The sequence below is a fragment of the Microtus oregoni genome, unplaced genomic scaffold (genome assembly GCF_018167655.1).
Source record: "Microtus oregoni isolate MIOR12 unplaced genomic scaffold, Mior012 000081F_ref0000091, whole genome shotgun sequence".
In the NCBI taxonomy this organism is placed as follows: Eukaryota; Metazoa; Chordata; class Mammalia; order Rodentia; family Cricetidae; genus Microtus; species Microtus oregoni.
The window spans coordinates 2,258,306-2,281,110 of record NW_024544541.1 but is presented as its reverse complement, the minus strand read 5'-3'; the positions used below and the strand labels follow the sequence as shown (position 1 = coordinate 2,281,110).

The 22,805-nt window shown below is 52.3% G+C and overlaps 1 protein-coding gene across 2 annotated transcripts in view; it reads right to left on the bottom strand.

Annotated features, from left to right (window-relative positions):
• Positions 1-7,347: 7,347 nt before the first annotated feature.
• The window catches only part of LOC121441816 (SPRY domain-containing SOCS box protein 1), a 62,903-nt gene continuing 47,445 nt past the window's right edge, over positions 7,348-22,805 (bottom strand). For both annotated transcript variants that reach the window (XM_041643137.1, XM_041643136.1), the window contains 2 exons: positions 18,043-18,878; positions 7,348-9,491 (listed from right to left, as the gene is read on the bottom strand). In XM_041643137.1, coding sequence (XP_041499071.1) covers positions 9,364-9,491; positions 18,043-18,736 — 822 coding nt within the window. In that variant the 5' untranslated portion in view covers positions 18,737-18,878 and the 3' untranslated portion in view covers positions 7,348-9,363. The remainder of the gene's footprint in view (positions 9,492-18,042; positions 18,879-22,805) is intronic.

Sequence of the window (22,805 nt, the reverse complement as noted above, 5' to 3'; positions counted from 1 at the left end):
AGGGTGTGGGTTTCACGGCTTTTCAGGTCCTATCTCCATATCTACACTGCCTTTGATCTTGGCACTGCTGTGAGCTTGGTTGGAGGTCATCATTATCTCCAAACTATTGAAGGCACAGGCAGGTCCCTGGGAAGCTGACAGGTCCACATGATGGATGCTTTGAGTCCAAACTCAGATCTTAGGTCTGAGTCTCTGTACTTCTGCACTGGCATTGTCCCTGCTGTGGACCAGCCTGAGAGTATCTTAAATTCCGCCATCATTCCAGGGCTGGTAACACAGGTTGTAGGGAGAGACAAATTGTTGGGTATTTCTCTTCCCTTTTTTTCTAATTCTCTGCAGAATTCAGAAGAAAAAACAGGGGCTGGGTAACAGCGCAGAGGGACATTACTGAGCGCTGCAGGCTTGAGGACACCCCTGGGACCTCAGGGAAGAGGGCTCCCCAAACCCTCCAGTCCTCAGCTACATTCCTCTCAGATGGAGCCCTTCCAGGCCTCTCTCTCCCTGAGGCAGAGCCAAATTCTAGCTTAGGCAAAGGGTGTTTTCCTTCCCGGCGGACAAAACATTGCCGGCGCTTTCAGGAGGGGACTGAACAGTCTGTCCACTTTGGCGGCCTCCAGCCAGGATTCCTGGACGGACACAAGCAAGCTTTCACAGCAACAAGATTAATCATGCGTCTCCTTCCTCCTCCCCACCCTTCCCCTGTCACCCACTTAGCTCTGCTGAGCAGCTAAAGTTTCTGGGAAAACGCTTCCTAGTGGCCCCAGGAAGTGATCATGAGCCTGGAGTCTGCACCTCTTGCCTCAGCCTCCCGGACGGGAGGGTGCAGAAATGCAGTCCAACTTCCGGTGACCCCCGACTAGTCTCATGCTGGGGAAGAGCCTGCCCACCCCCTTTAGGGCTATCCAGGCTTGACACAGTTGTCTCTATGAACAGGTTGTAGTCACTAGTACCTCCCTCTCTCTTGCACTACGTGAGGAACCTTCTAGAAGCTCTTGGCTGAGCTGTGGTTCCAGCCTTGGTCCCCTGTGCCTTTGATGTCAGGTGGCCAAAGCGGGAGAGACCAGGATGCAGTACAAGCAGAACAAGCGCCAGACTTGTCGGTACGCGTCTCTCAAGCCACGCCCCACGTGCTTGAGCTCAAACAGAACATTCCAGAGCATTCTTAGAGCTCCTGAGAGACATCCTGAAATCAGACCTGCCATACCTCCTCAGGAAGGTGGGATGCTTTGGAAACTGGGCTCCCAGCCTGGCTCCCCCTCAGAGTCGCAACAGACCTAAACAGGAGGGCGCCTCCAGGCAGCTGAGCGAGGCCTGTGGGGTTGGCGCCAGGGCCCTGAACCCGCTGGGGCCAGCTGAACTCCAGCAGGAGGTGGCTGCTCACCAGTAAGCAAGTTGTAAAACCCGGCTCAGACACAACATCTGGCAGCTGCTTCAAATAGTTTCTGTCTGCAGTCGGAGCTGCTCGCGGCCTCTTGTAAATCAAACCATGTGCACAGAGGAGAACGGTGCCGGCTGACCCACGGCACCCCAGTTTGGCATGGCACCAGCTGTGCCTTCTGTCCCCCAGTAGCCTGGGGCTCACATTCCGTGTCCTTGTAGGATCAACTCAGTGCACAGCCTCGAGGCAAAAGCCGTGGGGATACGTGGCAACCCTGTCCCATCAGATGGAGGGAGATGAGCTCTCAAGGTCCCTACGGGGAACTTGGCACTTGAAGTGTGATGTCTTAGGCTCACCCTCTATTTCTAGAGACTTCTGAGCTGTGGTCATCCTTCCCAACCCATGGTGGCATAGTGGGCTTAAGGGGAAAGAGCCTGGCCCTACAGCTCCTGAGCCTGCCCTGAGCTCTAATCATGGAATACAGATCAAGTATGCAGAAACCCGGTGTCATAGAACTGGCCTAGGAGGTCAGGGAGGGAGGACAATGTGACTATTGATGACTGAGAACCCGAATTGTTTGGCAGCAGCCCCTGTGGGCTAGCCTGGGCTGCATCTCTCACCTGCTGCTGGAAGAGCCCTCCCAGCCATTCCAGTAACTGTCTTTAAGAAGCAGGAGGGTTGAACGGTGGCCCCAAATGATGTGTACAGAATGTGACTTTATTTGGGGAAGGGGAGGGGTCTCAGAAGATGCTACTGAGTTAAGGACTTAAGATAAGTTCACTTGGGTCCCATGACAAATGTTTAAAGAAGCCAGGAATAGAACAGAGAGAAGGGGTAGGGCTAGTTAAGCTGGTGAGGGGGCTAGTTCAGCTGGTGAGGGGGCTAGTTCAGCTGGTGAGGGGGCTAGTTCAGCTGGTGAGAGGTCTCGTTCAGCTGACTAGTTCACCTGGTGGGAGGGCGAATTCAGCTAGTGAAATGCTTGTCTTAGAAGCATGAGGCCCTGTGTTTGAGCCTCAGAACGTAAGTAACCAAAGCCAGGAGTGGGGTACATCCTTGTAGACCCAGAGCTGGGCAGAAACAGGTAGATCTCTGGGGCTCACTGGTCCATTAGCCTTGTCTGCTTAGAGCTCTGTAGGTCTGTGAGAGACTTTTGTTTTGTTTTGTTTTGTTTTTCGAGACAGGGTTTCTCTGTGGTTTTGGAGCCTGTCCTGGAACTATCTCTTGTAGACCAGGCTGGTCTCAAACTCACAGAGATCCGCCTGCCTCTGCCTCCCAAGTGCTGGGATTAAAGGCGTGCGCCACCACCGCCCGGCAAGACTTTGTTTTTTAAAAAGAAACAAACAAGAACTCATGCGGGGCAACAGCCAAGGTTGTGCTCCAGCCTCCACATACGTGCCCACATGTACATGCACACGCATACACACACAAACCAAGTGGAAGTTCATGGGAAGTCTGGAAGCATCTGGAGCTACAGGAGGTCCAAGGAGAGTCCATCCTTGTCTACATCTCGATGCTAGACTTCTGGCCTCCAGAACTGTGGGAGGAAATGTGATATTTTTAGCTATCCAGTGCAGGGCACTTTGTCATATAGCCTGAGGAAATGAATGCAACGTGGAAGCTGGAATCAGAGATACTGAGCAAGGCCCAGAAGCCCTTATCGCCTGGTCCTTTGTTGCCCCTGGCTCCCAGACTATAATTAATTAATTAATTAATGTTAGTCCTCATTTCTTCAAAGAGAAACTGAGGCTCCTGGGTCCTGGCAAGGACCCTGAAAGATGCCGTTCTAGGTAAACACAGCGTGAGCGCAAGGGACTCTGGGTGGCTGGCAACCATGTCGTTAGTCTCCTACATCTAGACTTGCAAGTGTCTGAACAGTCTGTAGATCCTGGCTCATGAATCCCGAAGGGAACCCGAGGAAATGTTGTCCCCTTCTGAGGACCCAGGAGAAAGGAGTAGTCATAAGGGAGGTCGTGGGGGACAAAAGGGACAAAGCCCCTTCACAGGCCATTGGGAAGCAAAAGAAGCCAGACACAAAAGGTCCCACGGTGTCATGAGTCCACTGAACAGAAAATCCACGGAGGCAGAAAGTAGGTGCCCGGTTGCCAGGTACTACAGGCAAGGGGAAACGAGTGATTGAGTGTGGTGTGTGTGTGTGGGTGGGGGGGGGGGGCGGGATAGTAGGTATTTTAGATGGAGGTGGAGGCTAATATTCAACACTGGGAGTGTGCTAAACACCACTGATGTGTGTACCTTAAAATGGTGAATTAATGTCACGTGACCTCAGCTTTATTGCAAAATAAAAGGATAGCTCCTGAGGGGGTCAGTCCTGATAGAAAGGCCTTGCCTGAGCAGAGGCTCGGAGACCTGATAATGTCACCAGGCTCCTGGTGCAGCTTTCCAGGAAGGCATTTCCTGACCTCTGCTCCAGTACTTCCCCACGGATCACTTAACTGTATCCTCAAGACTAGACCTCTGAGCCTGGGTGGGGTGCTGGCATCGCCGCCTTAAGCTTCAGCTCTCTGGGGCTTTGTCAGGAGCCAGGAACAAAGCAGATGGACCTGGCAGAGTCTTCACACAGTAGCTTCTGCACTAGGGGTGTCACCAAGCCCCTTCAGGGCCGTCTGCAGCTTTCTGGAGGACCATGGGGGACTGGCAGAGGAGTCTGCTCAGGTAAAGCTATGTGCAGAATTCTGGGTTCTCAGGGACTCTGGGGCAGTCTTATCAGAATCACCAGATCCTCTGTCTTGGCGTAGCAAGTTTGCTAGGATTCTGTTTTTTTCCAAGTAAGTTCTCCCAGGTGACTCAGATGCAAGGGGGCATCTGGAGACTTTAGCTGACACGCCCTGCTAGGACCTGTTATAATGGGCATATACGAGCCCATAAATATATAGAGACATAAGTCCACCATGAGATGGCATCAGGAGGAAGAAGGGACCTTGAGCCTGCCTTTCTGCCTAGAATATAGACCCAGAAGGGTAGCAGCTGGGCCTGGGCTGGAAGACAGACCTGGGGCAGGTCAGCGCCAAGGATACTTCAGCTAACGGCTAAATTCTAGCCACTGCCCTTAGCCTGTTTTATCGTACTTTATGTTTTAACGGAGAGCATCCCCTCTGCTGAGACCTTCAGGGCAGTGGCAGATCCCTGTGGCCTAGCAAAGCCATAGCAAACAGCTGAAGTGGGTCTAGAAGAGGGTCACGAGCTTGGAGTGCATGGGGAAGATGGACAGGCTTTTCTTTTCCACAGCCCTGGCTTCCCACAGCAGAGTCCTGAGAAGCCCTAGGAGTCATGCGCTGCTTCCTCCGGCTTGCTGGGCCAGGACATCATCTGTTGATCCTCCAGCCTGATCCGAGCTCATGATTTCCTCTCCGGTTGCCATGGCCCCATGCAGAAAACACAGCAAACTCCTGGCCCTGCGCAGTGCATTTATTTCAAATATTCCTTGTGGCTGGAACCCGACCATGTTTGGGTGTCTGGACTGGAACATGAACGAATTGCTCTGTCCTCAGCCCCCTCCCCAGCTTCCCCAGCATAGTTTACGGTTCAGCGGAGTCCACATTCCTCATCCCGCCTAGGAGCGGGAGGGAGGCTGCTGCCCAGGATGGAGACAGAGGCAGCTTCCCAATATGGCCAAGCCAGAGAGCCGGCTACCTGCTCGAAGGCAGGGGATTAATTGCAACCAGATGGGCCAAGTCTGCACAGATGGTTTTATTAAAACCGTTCCCTTCAGCACAAAGGCCGGCTCCCCCAGAAGTCTCCTGGCAGCACAAAGACCCTCATTTTGCCGATGCCTCCCCTACCTCATGCCTGACCCCTGCCATCCTTTCAAGGGAGGCCCAGGTTCCAACTGCAACCCAGACATGAACTCCCGCCTAAAAATAACTCTAGTGCCACCCTCTTCCCTCTGCCTGCATCCGGGGTGGGCGTGGAAGTCTGCCCCAGCATCCACCTTGATTTGTGGCTGACTACCTGAGAAGAAAGACTAATTAGGAGGTTAGATCAGGAATGCTTGGCTTTCCCAGAAACCAAGTCCCACTATAGGAAGCCATAGCTTTCAGGGAACGAGAGTCTCTACAGCGCTTGCTGGCACATGGACTTCAGTGAGGCCAGGCCCTGTTCTGGGAGCCCCATGGCCCCTGGTTACATCTGTGACTGCCATTTTACAGAGGCGCATCTGAGGTTACAACATCAGTGTCAGGACCTCAGTGTGACTGGGATTTCATGTGCTAGTTCCTGGGCCAAGAAGCCGCCACACTGATATGAGTCCCTTTACCTAGCAGCTTTGCAAGAGAAAGCGTGAACACAGTTCCAAAGAGCATTGGCACATCCCTTTTAAGCAAGGTGACCTGGGGAGCGTGGGGGAGTGCAGGTTCCGGGACCTGGTGAAGCCTAGGGGGCCGGGTTGCTGCACTATGCATCCTCCCTCCCTCCCTCTCCCTATCTCTCTCTCTTCTTCTTTTCTTCCCCTTCCCCCGTTTTTTTTTTTTTTGGTGGAGACAGGGTCCCAAGTAGCCCAGGCTGGCCTCAAATCACTGCGTAGCCAAGGATGGCCTTGAACTCTTGCTCTTCTAGCTCCCCCCCAGTCCTGAGATTACAGGGATCTGTCAATATGACAAGCTGTGCTTTGTTTTTACAATTCTAATCGTCGTATGCTTCTTTGCAGGCACCGCAGTGTGCACTGGGAGACTAGAGGACAATGTGAGGCAGTCAGCTTCTTCCACCATATGGGTCCTCGGGACGAAACACTTAGCAGTGAGCATCTTTATCTGCTGGGCCATCATGGAGGCCCATGCTAGATTTTCTATGGTTCTGGGGAATCCAATGCAGGGCTTCATGCATGTCAGGCAAGCAAGCACTCTGCCAACCAAGTTACAACTGCAGCACAGAAACTTGTATTTAACAACACAGGATCTAAGGAAAAAGGGTCGGGAGACTCTCAGAAAGGGACATGCTGAGTGGCTTGTGCCCCCTGACCAGGCACTTCCTACAGCATCCCTAGAGACCAACATGCCCTTCAAGACAAAATCCCCTCGACACGCTTCACATCCTCTCAGCGGTTCTCTGGAAACCAGTTACGACGTATGAGCTCGTTCAGTGAGCTTCTCGAGGCTCACGGTATTGTTCATCGTTCCTCTGAATAAGTCAGAATTCCCTGTTCTTCCCACAGGGCCTCCATCTGCAGCGGCTGGCGAGAGGGACTAGCTGGGCAAGGTTCTTTCAATGCCACTGTGTACTCGATGGGATGTGAGGGACGTAGGCTTAAAATCTTCTGCTAAGTGTTGAGATTGGATTCCATGGGGGCTGTGCTGGCTGCTGCTCGTCCTAACTAGCTCTATTCAACTCTGTGGACTGGACTCGGCGGGTGCTGTGCCGGCTGTTGCTGGTCCTAACTAGCTCCATTCGACTGGGGTACTCCTCCTAGTTCTTGTGCATGAGCTACCTGTGTGCACATATAAGCAGGCAGAGGCTGGAGGCTGACATCACATGTTTTTCTCAGTCACACTCCACCTTAGTTTTTGAGACAGGGTCCTCTCATTGAACCTGGAGCTCATGGATTTGGCACCACCGGCTGGCCTCCAGGGGCTTCCCTCTGCTTCCCTCGTACAGATGCATACCGCTGAGCCCAGCTTTTTAGGCTGGTCCTCCGACCCTAACTTAGGTCCTCGTGCTGTGTGACTGCACTTGACAAGCTGAGCCATCTCCCCAACTCCCACCCTAAGCTTTTAAACAAGGCAATGAGAGGGCCTCAGCGGCAGGTGGAATCACTTCCTATTAGGCTTGCTGAGTTGCTACGGTTACAAGCTTTCTGCAAAAGTGAGGTGTATCCTAGGATGATCCCTGACTCTCTGGCAAGCATCCCACTCTCAGGCCAGGTCAAGGAGTGGCAAGCAACACAGTAGGCAGTATCGCTGGCCAGCCGAGGGCTTAATTATGCCCCTCTCCCCTCCCACAAGGCACAAAGGACTCAATGGTTTCATATTTTAACAAACTTTCCTTTATTAGGTTACTGTTATGAATCACCATAAAATAGAACAGAACGGGGGTTTCAAACTATACATGCCAAGAGGCTTTATGCTGATGGGACAGCAGGGAGGGTGGCGACCTGGGGTGATGGAGCATGGTGGATTCAGGAGAGCCTGGCAATTCACCAGCATCCATCAGGTCCAGCTGGATCAAAATGAGAAGCTGGGATCTGTACAGATGAACATGACCCACTCCAAAATAGGAACAAGTGAAATTTTACAATCTGACAGGCCCCAAAGGAAACAAACAAACAAACAAACAAACAAAAATACTCCAAAACTGCAAAATATGAAGGGAATAATTTACATTCTTTATCTAGTCTTGGCACCAATTTTGTGCTTTAAAAATTAGACTCCACTGGAAGACTGGGGGGAAAAGGTACCTACAGCAGCTGTTTAAAATGATGCTTACAAATATATATATATGTAAATATATTAAACATTTTCAACATAAAGTCATTTATTGTACCTGTGCAGAAATGAGCAAAGCTCAGACTCGATTGGAGTTGGTTTCTTTTCTTTTTCTGTTTTTAAGAGGACAAGTTTCACACAGCCCTGGGCAGCCACCAACTCAGCACGCAGCTGGATTCCTGGTCTTCCCGCCTCCACCTCCTGAGTTCTGGGATCAAGGGTGGTTCACCATGCCTGATTTTCCTTAGTACGGGGGATGGAACCTGAGCTTCCTGCAGGCTAAGCAAGCACGCTACCAACTGGGCTACATTCCCAATTTAGGGAACTGATTTCAAAGTAAAAGAAAGGGCAAGAGATCAGAAGCAGGTGCTGGAATGCTCCAATAAGGTGCTGCTGGGGACAGGCAGCCATCAGCTGCTACCATCTTACACCCCACTCCTGAGACTCAAGGGTGTGTGTGGTGGGGTCATGAGTGCTGCTCCATATGGCTCTTGAGCCTCGAGGCGCGGGGTTTCACAATGCTCCACTCTGCTCTTGGTCTCTTTCATCCTGCTTTGCCTATAGCTTCCCTAGCGGCTGGGCACCCCAAGTCGCCCTGCTTATCCTGATGGCCCTCCAGGCCCGGAGTTCAAGGATGCCCATAGGAAACACCAGAAAAATCAGGTGCGAAATTCAAATCTCACAGAAGACAAGAGACCCAGACACATGCAATGATGTATGAACGACCAAGGTAAGCAGCTACCTGGGGACGTGCGGACTTGCACAGTCTTCTAATTCTCCTTGGGGCCTGATCTCGTGCTGGTGCAGAGCCCTTTGGAAACTGGGTCAAGTGATCTACACAATGACACCCTTGTGTCTGTGCACGCCAGTTCATATGCTAAAGGCATGTCCCAGGAAAAGGGACAGGTGTGGCATACACATTCCTGGGAAGTGGCAGGTGTGTGTGTGTGGGAGCAACAGAACACACAAAGGGAGGTGACCCAACCAGGTTTCCTTTCTAAATGGAATAAATAAATGGTCTTTGTCACTGCTTAAAGAATAAATACAGGGCATGGAGCACCGACAGCTGGCACTGAAGCCGGGCACACATTGGCCCGAGGGAGGTCCAACCTGGGGTCCTGTCTCAGTGTCCATGGTATGTGACATCCTGAGCTTCATCTGAGTGCCTTGTCCTGGCCATTCCTGCTTTGGGAATCTGCCTGGAGCCCTGGCATCTCCCACTAATCTCTCCTCCCAGGACCCCCAGGGGGCTGCAGGGTAGGAGCAGCCCACTCCGTGAGAGCAGTCAGGAGCCTGACAGAGGCTTCCATAGAAGTTTATTCTCTGCATCTGTTCAGGGGAGGGCCTGGATGCTGCTGCTTCAGCCAGTGTTGGGAAGGGAGGAGAGAAGTCCGCTGGCATTGGTCCACCTAGCAGAGGCAGCTGGTAGGATGAGAGGACACATCTGCCCATGGCTGGGGGTGGACATCCATCCCAGGCGCAGGGGTCGGTGGACTCCAACGGCCCGGTGAGTTGGCACCAGGTGGCTGTGGTGTGGTGGTCCTGGGATGTGGGTCACTGGTAGAGGAGGTAGGCCTTGAGCGAGGCAGGTAGCGGCAGAGCGGGGATGGCACCCAGGCGCTCCTTTCCTAGAGCGAGGCGCACCGAGCGCCGACACAGGTCCATGAGTGGCAGGGGCTCAGCTGGGAAAACCAGGAAAGAGAGGGAGAACCTTAGCAAAGTTCAAGAAGGTTCTAGAACAGACAAGACAACCCTTACAGCATGTCCAGGGTTAGCACTGAACTGACTGGATTTTAACAAGCAGATCATTAACAAATGCAATTTTAAATTTTGACTTGTGGTGGTGGCTGCAGAGAAAGCTGCATTAGGCCAGGTAGCCTCAGAAGCCCTCTGCAGACAGGGATTCATCTGCTCTCCCGACAGTGACCAACTACAGCGGAATAACCAGAGAGACCTCTGCTGCTCACGTTCCCTTTACAGAACAGGGACCTGAAAGCATCTAGAGAGCTTGCCTACGCTTGCCCTGCTGGAAAGGATGGGGCTGGACCTGAAGGAGCTGTGCCTGGTCACATGCGGGGCTACCTGTGCCCTGTCTGGACAAAAGGTACCTTCAGTGTGAACGGCTCCAGGGCAAATGAGAGTCTCTTCTCCTTAGCACTCCCTCATTCCAGTGCCAGGGCCCCAGGCAGGATCTGGAAGGGAGGTCCTTGTGTGCCACCTAGCTTCTGCCTTCAGAGCCTCTCAGGTACTGTCCTTGCCTTTGTTTTAAAGCAGAGGACGGTACGGAATAGAAAAGGTAGAGGTTCGGATCCAATTCCGGGCACCCTGTGTTCTGTATTGGCATCCATGTTCTGTATTGCCCAGGACATACAGAGAACTGGCCTGGAGCTAACTCAGTGGATAAAGACTTGTCACCAAGTCTGATGACCCAAGATCAATCTCTGGAGGGTGAACATGGCAGAAGGAGAGTCAAAACCCACATGTTGTCCTCTGACCTTCACATGTGTGCAAAGTACACACATATGTGAAATAAATAAAACAAACGAGCAAACAAAATTATTAAAAAAGAAATGATAGCCAAAGTCATGTGTACCCAGTGGCAGAGCCAAGGTGGTGTTCAGAGTCATGGTGACCAACAGGTCAGAGCTGGAGGAACCCCAGGTCTCTGGGCTTCCTTCAGCCTGACAGGGAAAATTGGAAACACCAGCTTAGCTGCAGCTAGAACACCAAAGTACTTGAGGTCACCTCCCTGCACTGCCCCAAGCATAGTCAGGATGCTTTCCAGTCAGAGCTGTTTCCGGGGTCCAGATTAAAGAGGAGACCGCTGCCCCTCGTGGTCTCCGAGGTCCCTCTGTCCTGCCCGCTGAGAGCGCGTCCTGCAGAGGAGGCCCTGGCCAACTGGCACCCCAGAGAGTTCTTCAGCCTTTCTCCCACATTCTGAACGTCCGGGGGGTGGGCAGACCCTTCTCACTCTGCTTGGGACCAGGCACAAACACACACGTGGGACCGCTCAGTGCTCCCCCAGATTCTGGGGCTAGAAAGAGCACAAACAAATGGACTGTGGTTTGGTCCACACCCACCCCTTGATGGCAAGTCTGTTGTGAGCCAAAAAAAAAAAAAAGCCCAGAACGAAAACTTCCCCTCCATATCTCACTCCATTGAAAAAGTGGGTTCTTTTATCAATGTGTGCACTTATTCTTTTGTGTATACATACATGCTCATCTGTGTGCAGATGAACATGGTGGGGGGCACACATGCATGTGTGTGACAGCCAAAGGGCAGCCTTAGCCAGCATTCCCGAGGACAGAGTCATTGGCCTGAAATTCACCAAGTGGACAGGTTGGCTAGCTAGCCTCAGACATCTGCCTGGTTTTCTGCCTCCCTAGTGCTGGGATTACATGTGCACACATCATACCTGGCTGTCTTATGTGTGTTCTGGGGCAGTAAACTCACGTCCGCATTCTTGCAAGGCACGCATTTTACACAGCCATTTCCGCAACGCTAAGTGCATTCTTCTGAATTTCAACATTCACCAATGTTCCTCAAAACATTAAAAAATAACCCCTCTTTGGGCTGGAGACATAGCCCAGTGGTAGGGCATGTGCTTATTTAGCATGTACAAGGCTCTGGACTCAGACCTCATCACCAAATGAATAAATAACATTAAACATTATTGAAGGTTGGGTTCTCTGTCTGAGAGAACATGGAACCTGCTAACAGGCGTAAGATTCTTTGGGAGTCAGAGAACGGTCTGGCGCTGATTGCAGTGAAGCAACTGGGTGCTTCGGACAAATCAATTAGAATGGTACCTAAGCTGTACCTTACACCAGCTGTTCTGAAAAAGAACAAACTGGGCTGGGGAGATGGCTCAGTCTAGAAGGTGATCGCCATCAAAGAACGAGGCCCTGTTCAGTTTCCAGAGCGCATGAGAAAAGCTAGTCATGGCGGTACATATTCTCAATCCCAGTGCTGGGGAGGCAGACAAGGGAGGATCCCTGGGGCTCACTAGCTAGCTAGTTTAGCCAACTGGGGAGTCCCAGGTCAAGAGAGCAAGGTGGAGAGTACTCAAGGAACGACTCCTGAAGCTGCCCTCTGGCCGCCACATACACGTGCATAAGCACCCACTCACATGTATGTACGTGTATATGCACCCACTCACATACATGTGTGTCCATACGCACCCACCCACACTCACACCCGCCCACAGAATACACCTGAGCTGACGGGATGGCTTGGTGTGTACAACTGCTTGCTGCAAACTTGACGACCGGAGTGTGATCTGGTGGCATGGGTGTGCCAGCACTCATACACATACACACATCACTCATTCGCTCGCACATATGCACGCACGCATGCACGGAAAACTTCAGCCACAGTTTCTCAGGAGAGAAACTCAAGTAGCAATGGTTTTTAACGAGAAGCTTTGAAATAGAGCCTGTCCTAGACAACGCAGCACCACCACCAGGAGCCTGGAGGCAGGAGGATGAAGTAAAGGAGCTCCATGTATCCATGGCCAACTAGGTCCTGAAACCAGAAGGCTTCACTGCAGCCTTTGGCCAGGACCTGGCAGTTACAAGGTAGCCCTCCTGCATGGCACAGTGGGGACCTCTGTGCTTCCTCCTCTGCCTGGGAACGCTACCATCCGGTGTCACTAGGCAAAGGGCCTGGGGCTGCCCACTGTAGTCTGCCTGAAGGATGTGGCTCAGTCCCACTTGGGAGGTAGAGAGGCTTCCCTACAGGTTGGAGGGCTGTTGCGGGAGCACCGGGAGTCACTGAATATGAACCAAGAGCCTCACCAGCCCAGCTGATATTCCCACCATGCAGCCCTTGGCATTGTGATTTCAGGTCACCTCACAGATACCCCCCCGTGAAGAAAATTCCCAAACAAGAGGACTAGGACTCTATAAGACCCTGCTCCAACTCCTGTGTTTCAGGACCGACACTGAAGCTGCCATCACTGCCACCATGGGAGGTGGAGTACATGCTATGGGCCTGGGTAGAGATGGGGAAACAGACATCAGGAGCCCAAGGACAAGGGATCAAGGACTCTGACGGGAGGAGGTAGCCAACTCATTCACCCACGCAGAAAGGAGGCACACGGCGGGTGGGGGTGGGGCGCTCCTGTAATACGGACCAGCTACAGGAAGGGCAGCTAATGGCTGTGGTGATGCATCGAGCTGCAAACACAATCAGAGTGAAACAGGCACTCTATACAAGAACAAGCAGGTCCCATTTCCCTCCCTTGTAGGAGAAGCAGTCCACAGAGCTTGCTCTGGGCAGACAGACACTGGACCAATCTCAGCTGGTCACTACCAGGACCCAAGGAAGTCTTTCCACCTCAGTACTTCTGGCCAAGCTTGCTCCCTGCTCCATCCATAGCCCAGTGTCCACTGCTGTCCCACTGATCTGGTGGGTACGTCTTGCTGGCTGGGGCCTCTGGCCACTTATCTCAGGAGGCCACTGATATTTTTCGTTTATAATAGATAAGGTGAATGTGCAACAGTGACACCGGAAGTAAAACAAATCCATTTCCAGGAGCAGAAGGTCGAGGACCTGGAAGAGCCCACATGCCAACTTCTGCATTTCTAAGAGGAACAGCTTCCTAGTGGCCTAGTCAGATCTGCACTGTCCCAGAGCCCCAAACCTGTGGCTCTTGGGGTACTCTGAAAAAAAACCTGACCCAAGTGAAGCCTCAAAAACACAAGGCTAGCAGGGGAGACGGCTTAAGCAGGAGAAGCACTGTGCAAATGTGAGCCCCAGAATTTGGATCCCCGGGACAAACGCAGTCTGCTTGTAATTCTAGCCTTGGAAGATAGAGACGGGTTCCCCAAGCAAGCTAGAAAGATTAGTCACATCAGTGAGCTCTGAGTTTGACTGAGAAACCTGCCTCAATGATTAAGGTGGAATAGTTATTGAAGATGCTTCCTGATATCAATCGTGGACTTCCATAGGCACATGTACCCCCCCACTTACCCCTGCAGTGCACCCCAATAGATGCACCCCCACAATATATCACTGCACATGCACCACCACCCATGCACCCCCTCAATGCACCACCACCCATGCAGTGCACCCTACAGTGCATGCCCGCACGTGCACCCCTGCACACCCACGCACTCCACACATTAAAGCAGTCATACGCACGTGCACAAATGGGATTTTTAAAGAAAAAGGCAAGTATTGAGTTCCCAGTCCATGACTTTAAGGATCAAGGAAAGTCACATTCAGAGGGGCCTCCAGGTCATGCTGCCCACACCCACGGTACCTATGGCTGACCTGGGGCTCACTCCTATAAGCAGCTGGCAGTGACAATACCCATGGGAATATTCTAGAATGTTCTGAGTGGAAGTAGCCATTGTGCTTATTCAGCACAATGTATTCAGCAGTTCTCACAAGAGGAACCAGGGAAGGACAACTGACATCTCTCCAAGTGATAGAAGTGCTCTTGGTCCCTGTCCTCCAAACCCTGAGTACCTGTTGTCCTCACAAAGCCAGTGTTTCTGAGAGAGTCACTAGAATGTCTCCTGTGAATGGGGTGACTCCCTGAAGGAAGTCCTGGCAGGGCAGGGTAACGTGTCTCCCCAGAGCAAGGAGAAGTCTCCACGGTGGTGGGGCAGCCAGAGCAGCTGCAGAAGAGAGCGGGTACACTGAGAACTGGGCAAGAGCAGAGAGAGGCCGGGAGGGCAGGACAGCTACAGACTGAGTAACAGCAGTCAGGCCTGCTGATGGCAGGGAACTGATTCTCCCCCAGAGCCTCTGAGAGGTCCGAGGACCCCGCTGGACAACTTCATCTTGGACAGCTGGCCTCCTGGACTGTGACAGAATATATCTCTGCTGTTTTAGATGCCTGGCTCAGGGTAATTTGTTCCGGCAGTCCCAGGAAATGAGTATAGCATCCTTCCTCCATCAGGCACCAGGCTGATGCCTGGTGTTGCCAAGACAGCTGCCAGCACTCCTGACCTGCCATTACTTTGTCTTTCTTGAAACCCTTCCTTCCCTTGGCACACAACAGCATCTCCTGGGATGCTCTGCACACATGGCCTGCTTCTCCTGGGCCTCCTGCTTCTAAGAGAGTCCAGCGTCAGCCCTCAGGTCCGGCTCTCCCATCCCTCTGAGTGCTCTCATCCAGGGTCACGGTGTAGTTATTGTTTTAGTGTGCTGGGGATGGAACCCAGAACCTTGTGCATGCTAGGCAAGCTTGTTACCCTTAAGCAACTCCCCCAAACCATCTATATATGGAAGAATGACCAGTGTCTTCAACTCCAGGCTTGTAGGTCCACCTGTCCATGGTCCTCCCTCTAGCTTTGTCCCATCTAGGATATGTCCCATCTTTCCGATTGTAGACATATCCTTCGACCTGCTCAGGCCAAATACCTGGAGTCATATCCTTAGCAAGCTTTCTCATTTCCTACATACAATTTACTGAGGTGCGCATTCTAGAATACGGTTGCCTCTCTCTATCATCACTACAGCTCTTCCCTTGCCTCAAGCCCAGTCATCTCTTACCAGACAACTGTCATGGCAGCCACTCTTGCCTACCATCAGCCAAGGGATCCTCGTAAGGCATGAGTCACCCCTCAACAATGCCCTGAGGTGCCAGTGTAAGCAGGTGCCATCTCTCCCTCCTCTCCCCTGGCATTAGCAGGCCTAATGATAACACGCCACCCTCAGATGTCCTGCTCAGCACCCCAGGAAATGGCCACATCCATGTTCCTATCTGCATCTTCCAGAGTCAAACATACACAACCAGGACTATGGAAAAGGAGAAGCCAAGGGTTTTGGTGCTTTCTGGCACTCAGTTAGGTTGGAGAGCATCCAGAGTGTGATTACTAATCAGGAAGTAACTTGATGTGACGTTCTGAGCCTATCTGAATCTTAGCTGCCATGATGGATGCTCCAGTTCTCACACTCCCACCCGGCCAGTAGGGTTGGAGCTCTGGACTGAAGAAAAAAGAGAAAGCGGGCATTCACCTTCCTCTGCTTCCCGACTATGGATGTAATGTGACTAGCTGTCTCATGCCTTCTCCATGATGGACTGGACCCCTCGAACTGTGAGCCAAGGCTCTTTCCCTCACTTGTACTGCTCGGGTGTTTGTCCCAGCGACAGGGAAAGGAGCTAGCTTGGTGTGCAGCCCCCACACCTGATGCAGAGCTAAACAGAGTTCCATCTGCTCACTGGACATGTGTCTGGGCCTCTGGGATACCACTGCTGAAAATGTCATGTGCACTATGTGTGGCTTGTCGAGGGCAAACCGAGGGCAAACACACCCCAGGCCCCTCCATGCAAAATCCTCAGGGTTCATGAAAACCCTGGCAGGCCTGTTTGTTCCCAAATGACAAGGTTGGGGAGTTCTCATGGAGCCCAGATCCGTCTGGGAGACAACAGGAGCCCGGCAACCCTCCATCTATCATCTGTCAGTCTGCAGTGAAGGAGCATAAACCTCCCTGCGGCGTTACTGACCACTCCTCCACAGGGAGGCGGCGGGCAGGCCCAGAGCCAGGCTTCCCTGAGAACCTCAGCCCAGACACCTGCGCCTAGCAGTCCCAGTCTCCGCCCACCCCTGCAAATTTGGCTGTGGACTTATGCCACCTATTTCTGTAATCGAGGGAGACTGACTCCCAGAACTGGCTCTGCCAGTTCCCGGTCCAGGCCTGAGATGACTTCCTCAGGGAGGTTCCCTTCTAGGTACACGCTGGGCCACTCCGCCAGGAGTGCCATGCCCCTCATGCTGCGCTGCACAGGGAAAGGTGGAGCAGGCGGGGACACTGCACTGCAGACACTTCCACCCAGTGATGGGCTCCCTGTCATCGTCTGGGCAACACGGAAAGGAAGAGTAAGAAGTTTCTGGGTGCTCTCAACATTCCAGTGTCTCCCAAAGGTAGACTTTGGGGATCCTGCAGGGTCAGAGATGACAGGCCAGTCGAGGACTATCTCCTGACATCAGTGAGAGTCACACGTATCACTCACCACAGGCTGGGGCTAGGAATTGAAGGGTCGGGCAAATCTGCCTTAAAACCAGCCATGGGTGGTTGGCGCTTTCTGGCTCACCCCTTCTGGAGATGAAACACACAGACCACAGAGACAACCCTGTAGGAAGTGAGCTCCTAGAGAGGGGGCTTGGCCTGAGGTAGGTGGCTCTGGAGCACCAGGACCCCAGTTAACACAGCTCCGGGTCCCACCCATGCTGTGCCATTACAGACCTGCACCTGCCGCCACCAGCATAGCTATTTCATGCTGCTGCATGCAAGCTACTTCAGCACAGAGAAAGGCCACACCCCTTTCCAAAAGGACAGGCAGAAGTCACTGCTGACTCAGCGCAGTTCCCACTCTGAGACTAAGCAAGTCTTTCTCAGGACTTCCGTGCAAAGGAGTGTCGAGCTCTGGGAGAGAAACTCAGAATCTGGGTCATGACTGAAAAAGGTCCTTGGCTTTCACTTATCTAAGAAGCCAGAGCATCCCCAAGGCTACAAAGCTCACCTTGGTGACACTGGCTACTGGGCTAGAATATGGACAACTACAGTTCAAGGCTGGAAGCATGTTAATCAGAGAATAATAAAAACCATTCATCAATTTATCTGCTCACTACACCATGACATATTCATCCATTCATCTGACCGCTCCATCATCCATGCATCCATCCATTTGTCCATCTGTCCATCCAGCCATCCTCTGCTTATTCATGAAGCACTGCCAGGTACTTCAGCAGGCTCTGGACAGAATTTCTCATTTAGCCAGACATAGGTCAAGAATGGTGTGGTGTTTGAATGTATTTGGTGCCCATAATCTTGTAGAAAGAGGCAATATTAGGAGGTGTAGCTTTGTTGGAGTGTGTATGGCCTTGTTGGAGGAAGGGTGTCACTGTGAGGGTGGGCTTTGATTTTCCAATACTCAGGACACCACCCAGACTTCTTGTTGTCTGTAAGATGTAGGACTTTCAGCTATTCCCTCCAGCACCATGTTTGCCTACACTGCCATGCTCCCCACCATGATTATAATGGATGGAACCTCTGAAACTCTAAGTGAGCCACCCCAGTTAAATGTTTCCTTTCCAAGAGTTGCTGTGGTCCTGGTGTTTCTTCACAGCAATAGAAACTAAGACACACGGCCTGTGTGGATTCACAAACACTGGGCTATTGATTTGAAGACATTCTAAGTCCAATAACTCCATAACTAGCCAGGACCACAGGGATGTGTGGGAGGACACCGCTTTAGACAAGGCAGGGAACACTTACGATCAAGTCCGTTCAAGTAGCGCATGCGGATCTCACAGTGGCCCCAGACGGCGCTCACTACAGGATACAGTTTTTTACCCTTAAGTCCCCGAAAAGCCACTCCCATGTACTGTCCATCCACAATGAAACTCAGGGTCCCATCATCCATGTCCAGGGCCACAAGAAAGGAGTCAGGGACAATGAACGTCTCATCCGGCCCCAGAAAGGCTGGGTACGTTTTACTTGGCTGGTTCTTGCCATCATGGTAGAGACGGTTTCGCCCCAAGTCCCAGCCCCAGGACTCGTGGTTATTTCCTATGAGGGTTGTGTACCCAACAGAGTGCAGAGGGGCGTCCGCTGTGGCCACCCCGACCACAGCATGCGTGCCTCGCTGCCTCATGGCCCATGTGATCTGCCACACATGCAGTCCACGCGTGTACCCAATTTTGCCCCTGATAGCGTCTGTGCTCTGGGCCACCGGATGCCGGTGAAAGATCAACTTGTCATCTTCCTTCACGAAGACATTGAGTGAACGGTCATTATTGTTCCAGGAGTGGAGCAGCTGGACATCATAGGACACGGGGGGCATATCGAGCAGCAGGTCTAGCCGGGTGGGTTTGCAGTAATCCAGACCCTGGAGCTCCTGCTTCAGGGGTCGGTATGTGGGGTCCCGCATGTCCACAGTCTTGATCCCTCCCGTGACCTTCTGACCCATGTTGACCTTTGGTTTCACCTTTTCACTGACTCCCAAGGCAAACTCATCAATCTTGGGGCCTTGACTCCAGATCAGGGCCCGACAGAATTCCTAAGGACGGTTGCTAGGCGATCTCCGAAGGTTGTGAAGCATTCAGTATTGCCTAATGGATGGAAAGAAAAACAGGAGAGTGGGTGAGTGGGGTGCAGAAGGGGAAAGATTAAAGAGGAACACAGAGTTACACACACCAATTCGTCTCAGCAGCTTGGAACCCTGGTGCAGAATGAAATGCCCCCGTCCCTGTGGCTATATTGTCACAAAGGAAAAGGGGCCATCTGCCTCACAGCCTGTGTGGAGAGGTAGAGGTGGGCTTGGGGACTGGAACCTGCACTCAGTGTGCTGGGCCAGTCTGAGACACCATTGGGGCTTCTAGGTGGTGTCTCACAGCCAGAAGGCCAAAGTGGTGACACAGATGCTGGAGTAAGCCTCAACCGGTCAGGACGAGGGCATGCACAGCTTTGCTTCCCTGTGTGGAACCCACAGTGCGGCACAGGCAGATGAGGACACCGAGCGCACCCTCCCCTCTTCTCCAGCGGAGTCATCTCTGATAGGGAGGAAATCCCGACGCAGACAGCAGGTCGGCTGAGAAACTGCGTGCACATACACACTGGGCCAGGTGCTAAGGCCCAGAGGTCCATACCCTACCCAGACTAGCACCATCAACAAGGCTTTCCTCAAGGCCCTCGGCTGGGCCCTGGACTCAGTTGGACATGGAAGGGCAAGGCTCATCCACTCACCCACACGTGGTTCTGGGCTAACTTGCAGATGGTCAACCGCTTTGTTAGAAGTCAGCCTTCACCTAGAGGGCAATGCTTCACGCTTGGGTCTCCCTGCTACAGCACGGTAACAGGGATGCTATGGCAGGGGCCTAACTGCACACTGCCTCTTTCTTTTCTGACTTCATCATCTCCAGGGTCTGTTAACGAGGATGGGGAAGTGGGACCGAGGGGAGCCCTCACAACATCTGTCTACTCAATCTCTAGTGGTGACTGAGAGGAGAAGGAGGCTAAGAGTAGAGCTGACAGCACCTCCTCCACCTGTCCCTGCGCAGCTTGGTATCAGGGAAGACAGCAAAGCAGTTGCATTCCTGGGTCCTCCTCATGAGCAGGTGCTCTTTGCCGCCCAAACCTGGAGGGTTGGAAAGATGGCTCAGAGGCTAAAGGGCCTGCCTCGCAAGTTTGAGGACCAGAGCCTACATAGGAGCTGGTGGTTGTGGCAGCCCCTCCCCGTGACTTTGGTGCACCTGGAAGTGGAGACAGGCTCCCTCCAGAGCAAGCTGGCTGGATCACTAGCTAAAGCAGTGAATTCAGAGAAACACCCTCAACATACAAGGTGGAGAGGTGAGAAAGAACCCACTGCCATCCTCCAGTCTCGAAACACATGTACATACATACACACACACACACACACACACACACACACTGCACATATATTTACAAACCCACAGAACCCTCCTCGGCCTCCAGAAGGGACTTCTGCTCCCCACTTTGAAGAGGAGCCTATGAACAACAGGATAATGAGGGCAGCCTCCTGGCTCCATAATCTAACAGAATGAGCATCAGCCAAGATGGGTGAGGGCCACTGAGACTTGGCAGTTGGGAAACAGGGTCATGCTGAGTCACCTGTCCCAAGGGGCTCTAGGACGCCCGAATAAAGCAGATGAAAGAAGTAGGAAGGAGTCTAGTGTGAGAAGGCTGCGGGGTGCCAGGTTGAGCATCTGGGGACCAGAAAGCACTGGTCCTCGTCAGTGAGCACAGGTCTAGGAGGTGGGACAGGTCTACTACAGGACTAGCATAAGCCGCTGTCCTCTTAGCTGGGAAAGACCGCCATGAGAATGTTGCCTTCAGGGAGGAAAGGTCTCCTGGAGGCTCAGTCCCAGGGGATGGATCTAGGTGGACACGTCTGCCCATTGTGCTTATCCTGTGGCTGTCATTCCTTCTTAGTGCCAGAGAGAGCACACAGCACACCCCACCCTAGCTCCCAATCCCAAGGACACAGACATCTCTACAGGGACAAGGCAGGACCTGTGCCCAAATCTACTTAGACCCGAAATGTCCCTTTGCAGCTGAGGACTACACTGGTTCCACAAAGCCCCGTGGATTCTGTGACCCTACTTCACAGAATGTCTAGGTACAATAATCCTCATTTCTTTCATCTTTCTTTGTGATACCAGGGGATAAACCTATTGCTTTGTAGACTCTGATCCCAGCACTAGGGAGGCAGAGGCAGGTGGATCGCTGTGAGTTTGAGGCCAGCCTGGTCTACAGTGTGAGTTTTAGGACAGCCAGGGCTGTCACATAGATAATCCCTGTCTTGGGAAAAAACAAAAAAAAAAACAAAAAACTAAACAAATCCCATGCTTTGTACACGCTAGGCAAGACTTCTGCCACTGGACGACATCATCAGACCTTTTAAAGACTTTAAATGACTCAGGGTCTCACATTGCTGGCTCCATCATTCATCTGTGGTTTTTTTTGCTTTAAACTCCTCGAGTTACGGCCCTGACATTCCTCAGTGACAGAGCTTTCCTCACCTAAACTGCTTCTGGTCCGAGTGTTTTATCATAGCAGTAGAGATCAAGTGAAAATAACCAGAAATGGCAAATTTTCTGTGTAAAGGCTCCATGCTAACTGTCTTGGGCTTTGTGGGACAGACTACAGCTGTTCAACTTCATCAGAGCACAAAAGCACCTATGAAAGGCAGGCAAACTAATGTCCATGGCTGCATTCCAATAAAACTTTATGTATAAAAACAGGCCAGCCCACAGACTGCCAGTCCCCAGCGAGATTATGGCTCTTACTCTGTTTCTTCTGAATGAAGTTTTGCAAAGGCCGCAGCAGGCAAGCATGCAGCAAGGATGAGAAAGGATGTCCTGGCAGCCTTAGATGAACAATCGAAAGAGTGACCCGAGGGTGGAGCGTCCACAATCTGTCCAGGTCAGTCCCACATGCTCCTCAAGGTCTGTGTAGGGCCCACTGAGTCCACTACCAGCCACTCTGTGCTGAGCTGTGGGAAGGGTGAGAGCCCCAGGCACGGAACGGCTGTGAAGGTGTGTGTCCATGGGAGGGAAGGTGTGGGAAGGAGGAACTGGAGAGGGTAACACCGGGGAAAGTATCCACAGTATTGTGAAATGACCCTGCGAAAGGGCAGGCTAGAGGACACGGTCCAAGCCCTCTGCTGTATGTGCGCCACCATCCCGTCATCTGAGTCACCTTCTGCGTGGTCAGTTGCCATGGCAATCCTCGAGTCACTCCTGACTCATCTTTCCTGTGTGTCCAGGTTGCTGGCTGAAGATGACACTGTCCTATTGTGCATAGCTAGCCACCTCCTAGCCTACACAAGGGTGCCAAAGCCATCCGGCTTCCCTTCTCTCGTCCACTTTAAAACTGCCCATGCAGGGAGCTGGGAAGATGGTTCAAAGGTTAAAAGTACACACTGTTCTTACAGAGGACCCAAGTTCCAATCCCAGCACCCATGCCAGGCAGTTCACAACTGACTGCGGTGCCAGCCTGGTACCTCTGGCCTCCGTGTGGACCTGCACTCACGTGCACATTCCCCGCCCCACACACATACACATAACTTTGAAAAACACTCCGGGCAGACGTACCCTTCCATCCTCACCTTTCCCTGGGCTGTGGCCTGAAGGACATGTCCCCGGCCCATCTCCAAGGCTCCCAAACTCACTCAGGATGACTGTGCCTTGAATATACCAGCTAAGATTCACCCTTGGTTTTGCCAATTTCCCATTTGTTCATTTATAATGTGAATGTCATCTGTGTGTCACATGCTTTTCTGAAACTCCATGGAGACAATGTCCGAGAGAGGGCCTGGCACAACTGGCATATTCCTTTTGATGTTCTAGAATGTGCTCATTCACTGAACAAAGATCACTGTGAGTCGCTCTTCCTGGTTACCGCACCTGGGCCCAACAGATGGACCCTGCCTCAGGCCATGATCTGGGCACTGGAATGCCATCCTACAGAGGACTAAGATGAAGGACTCTACTGAGCCAGGTTCAGTGGGCCTGGTT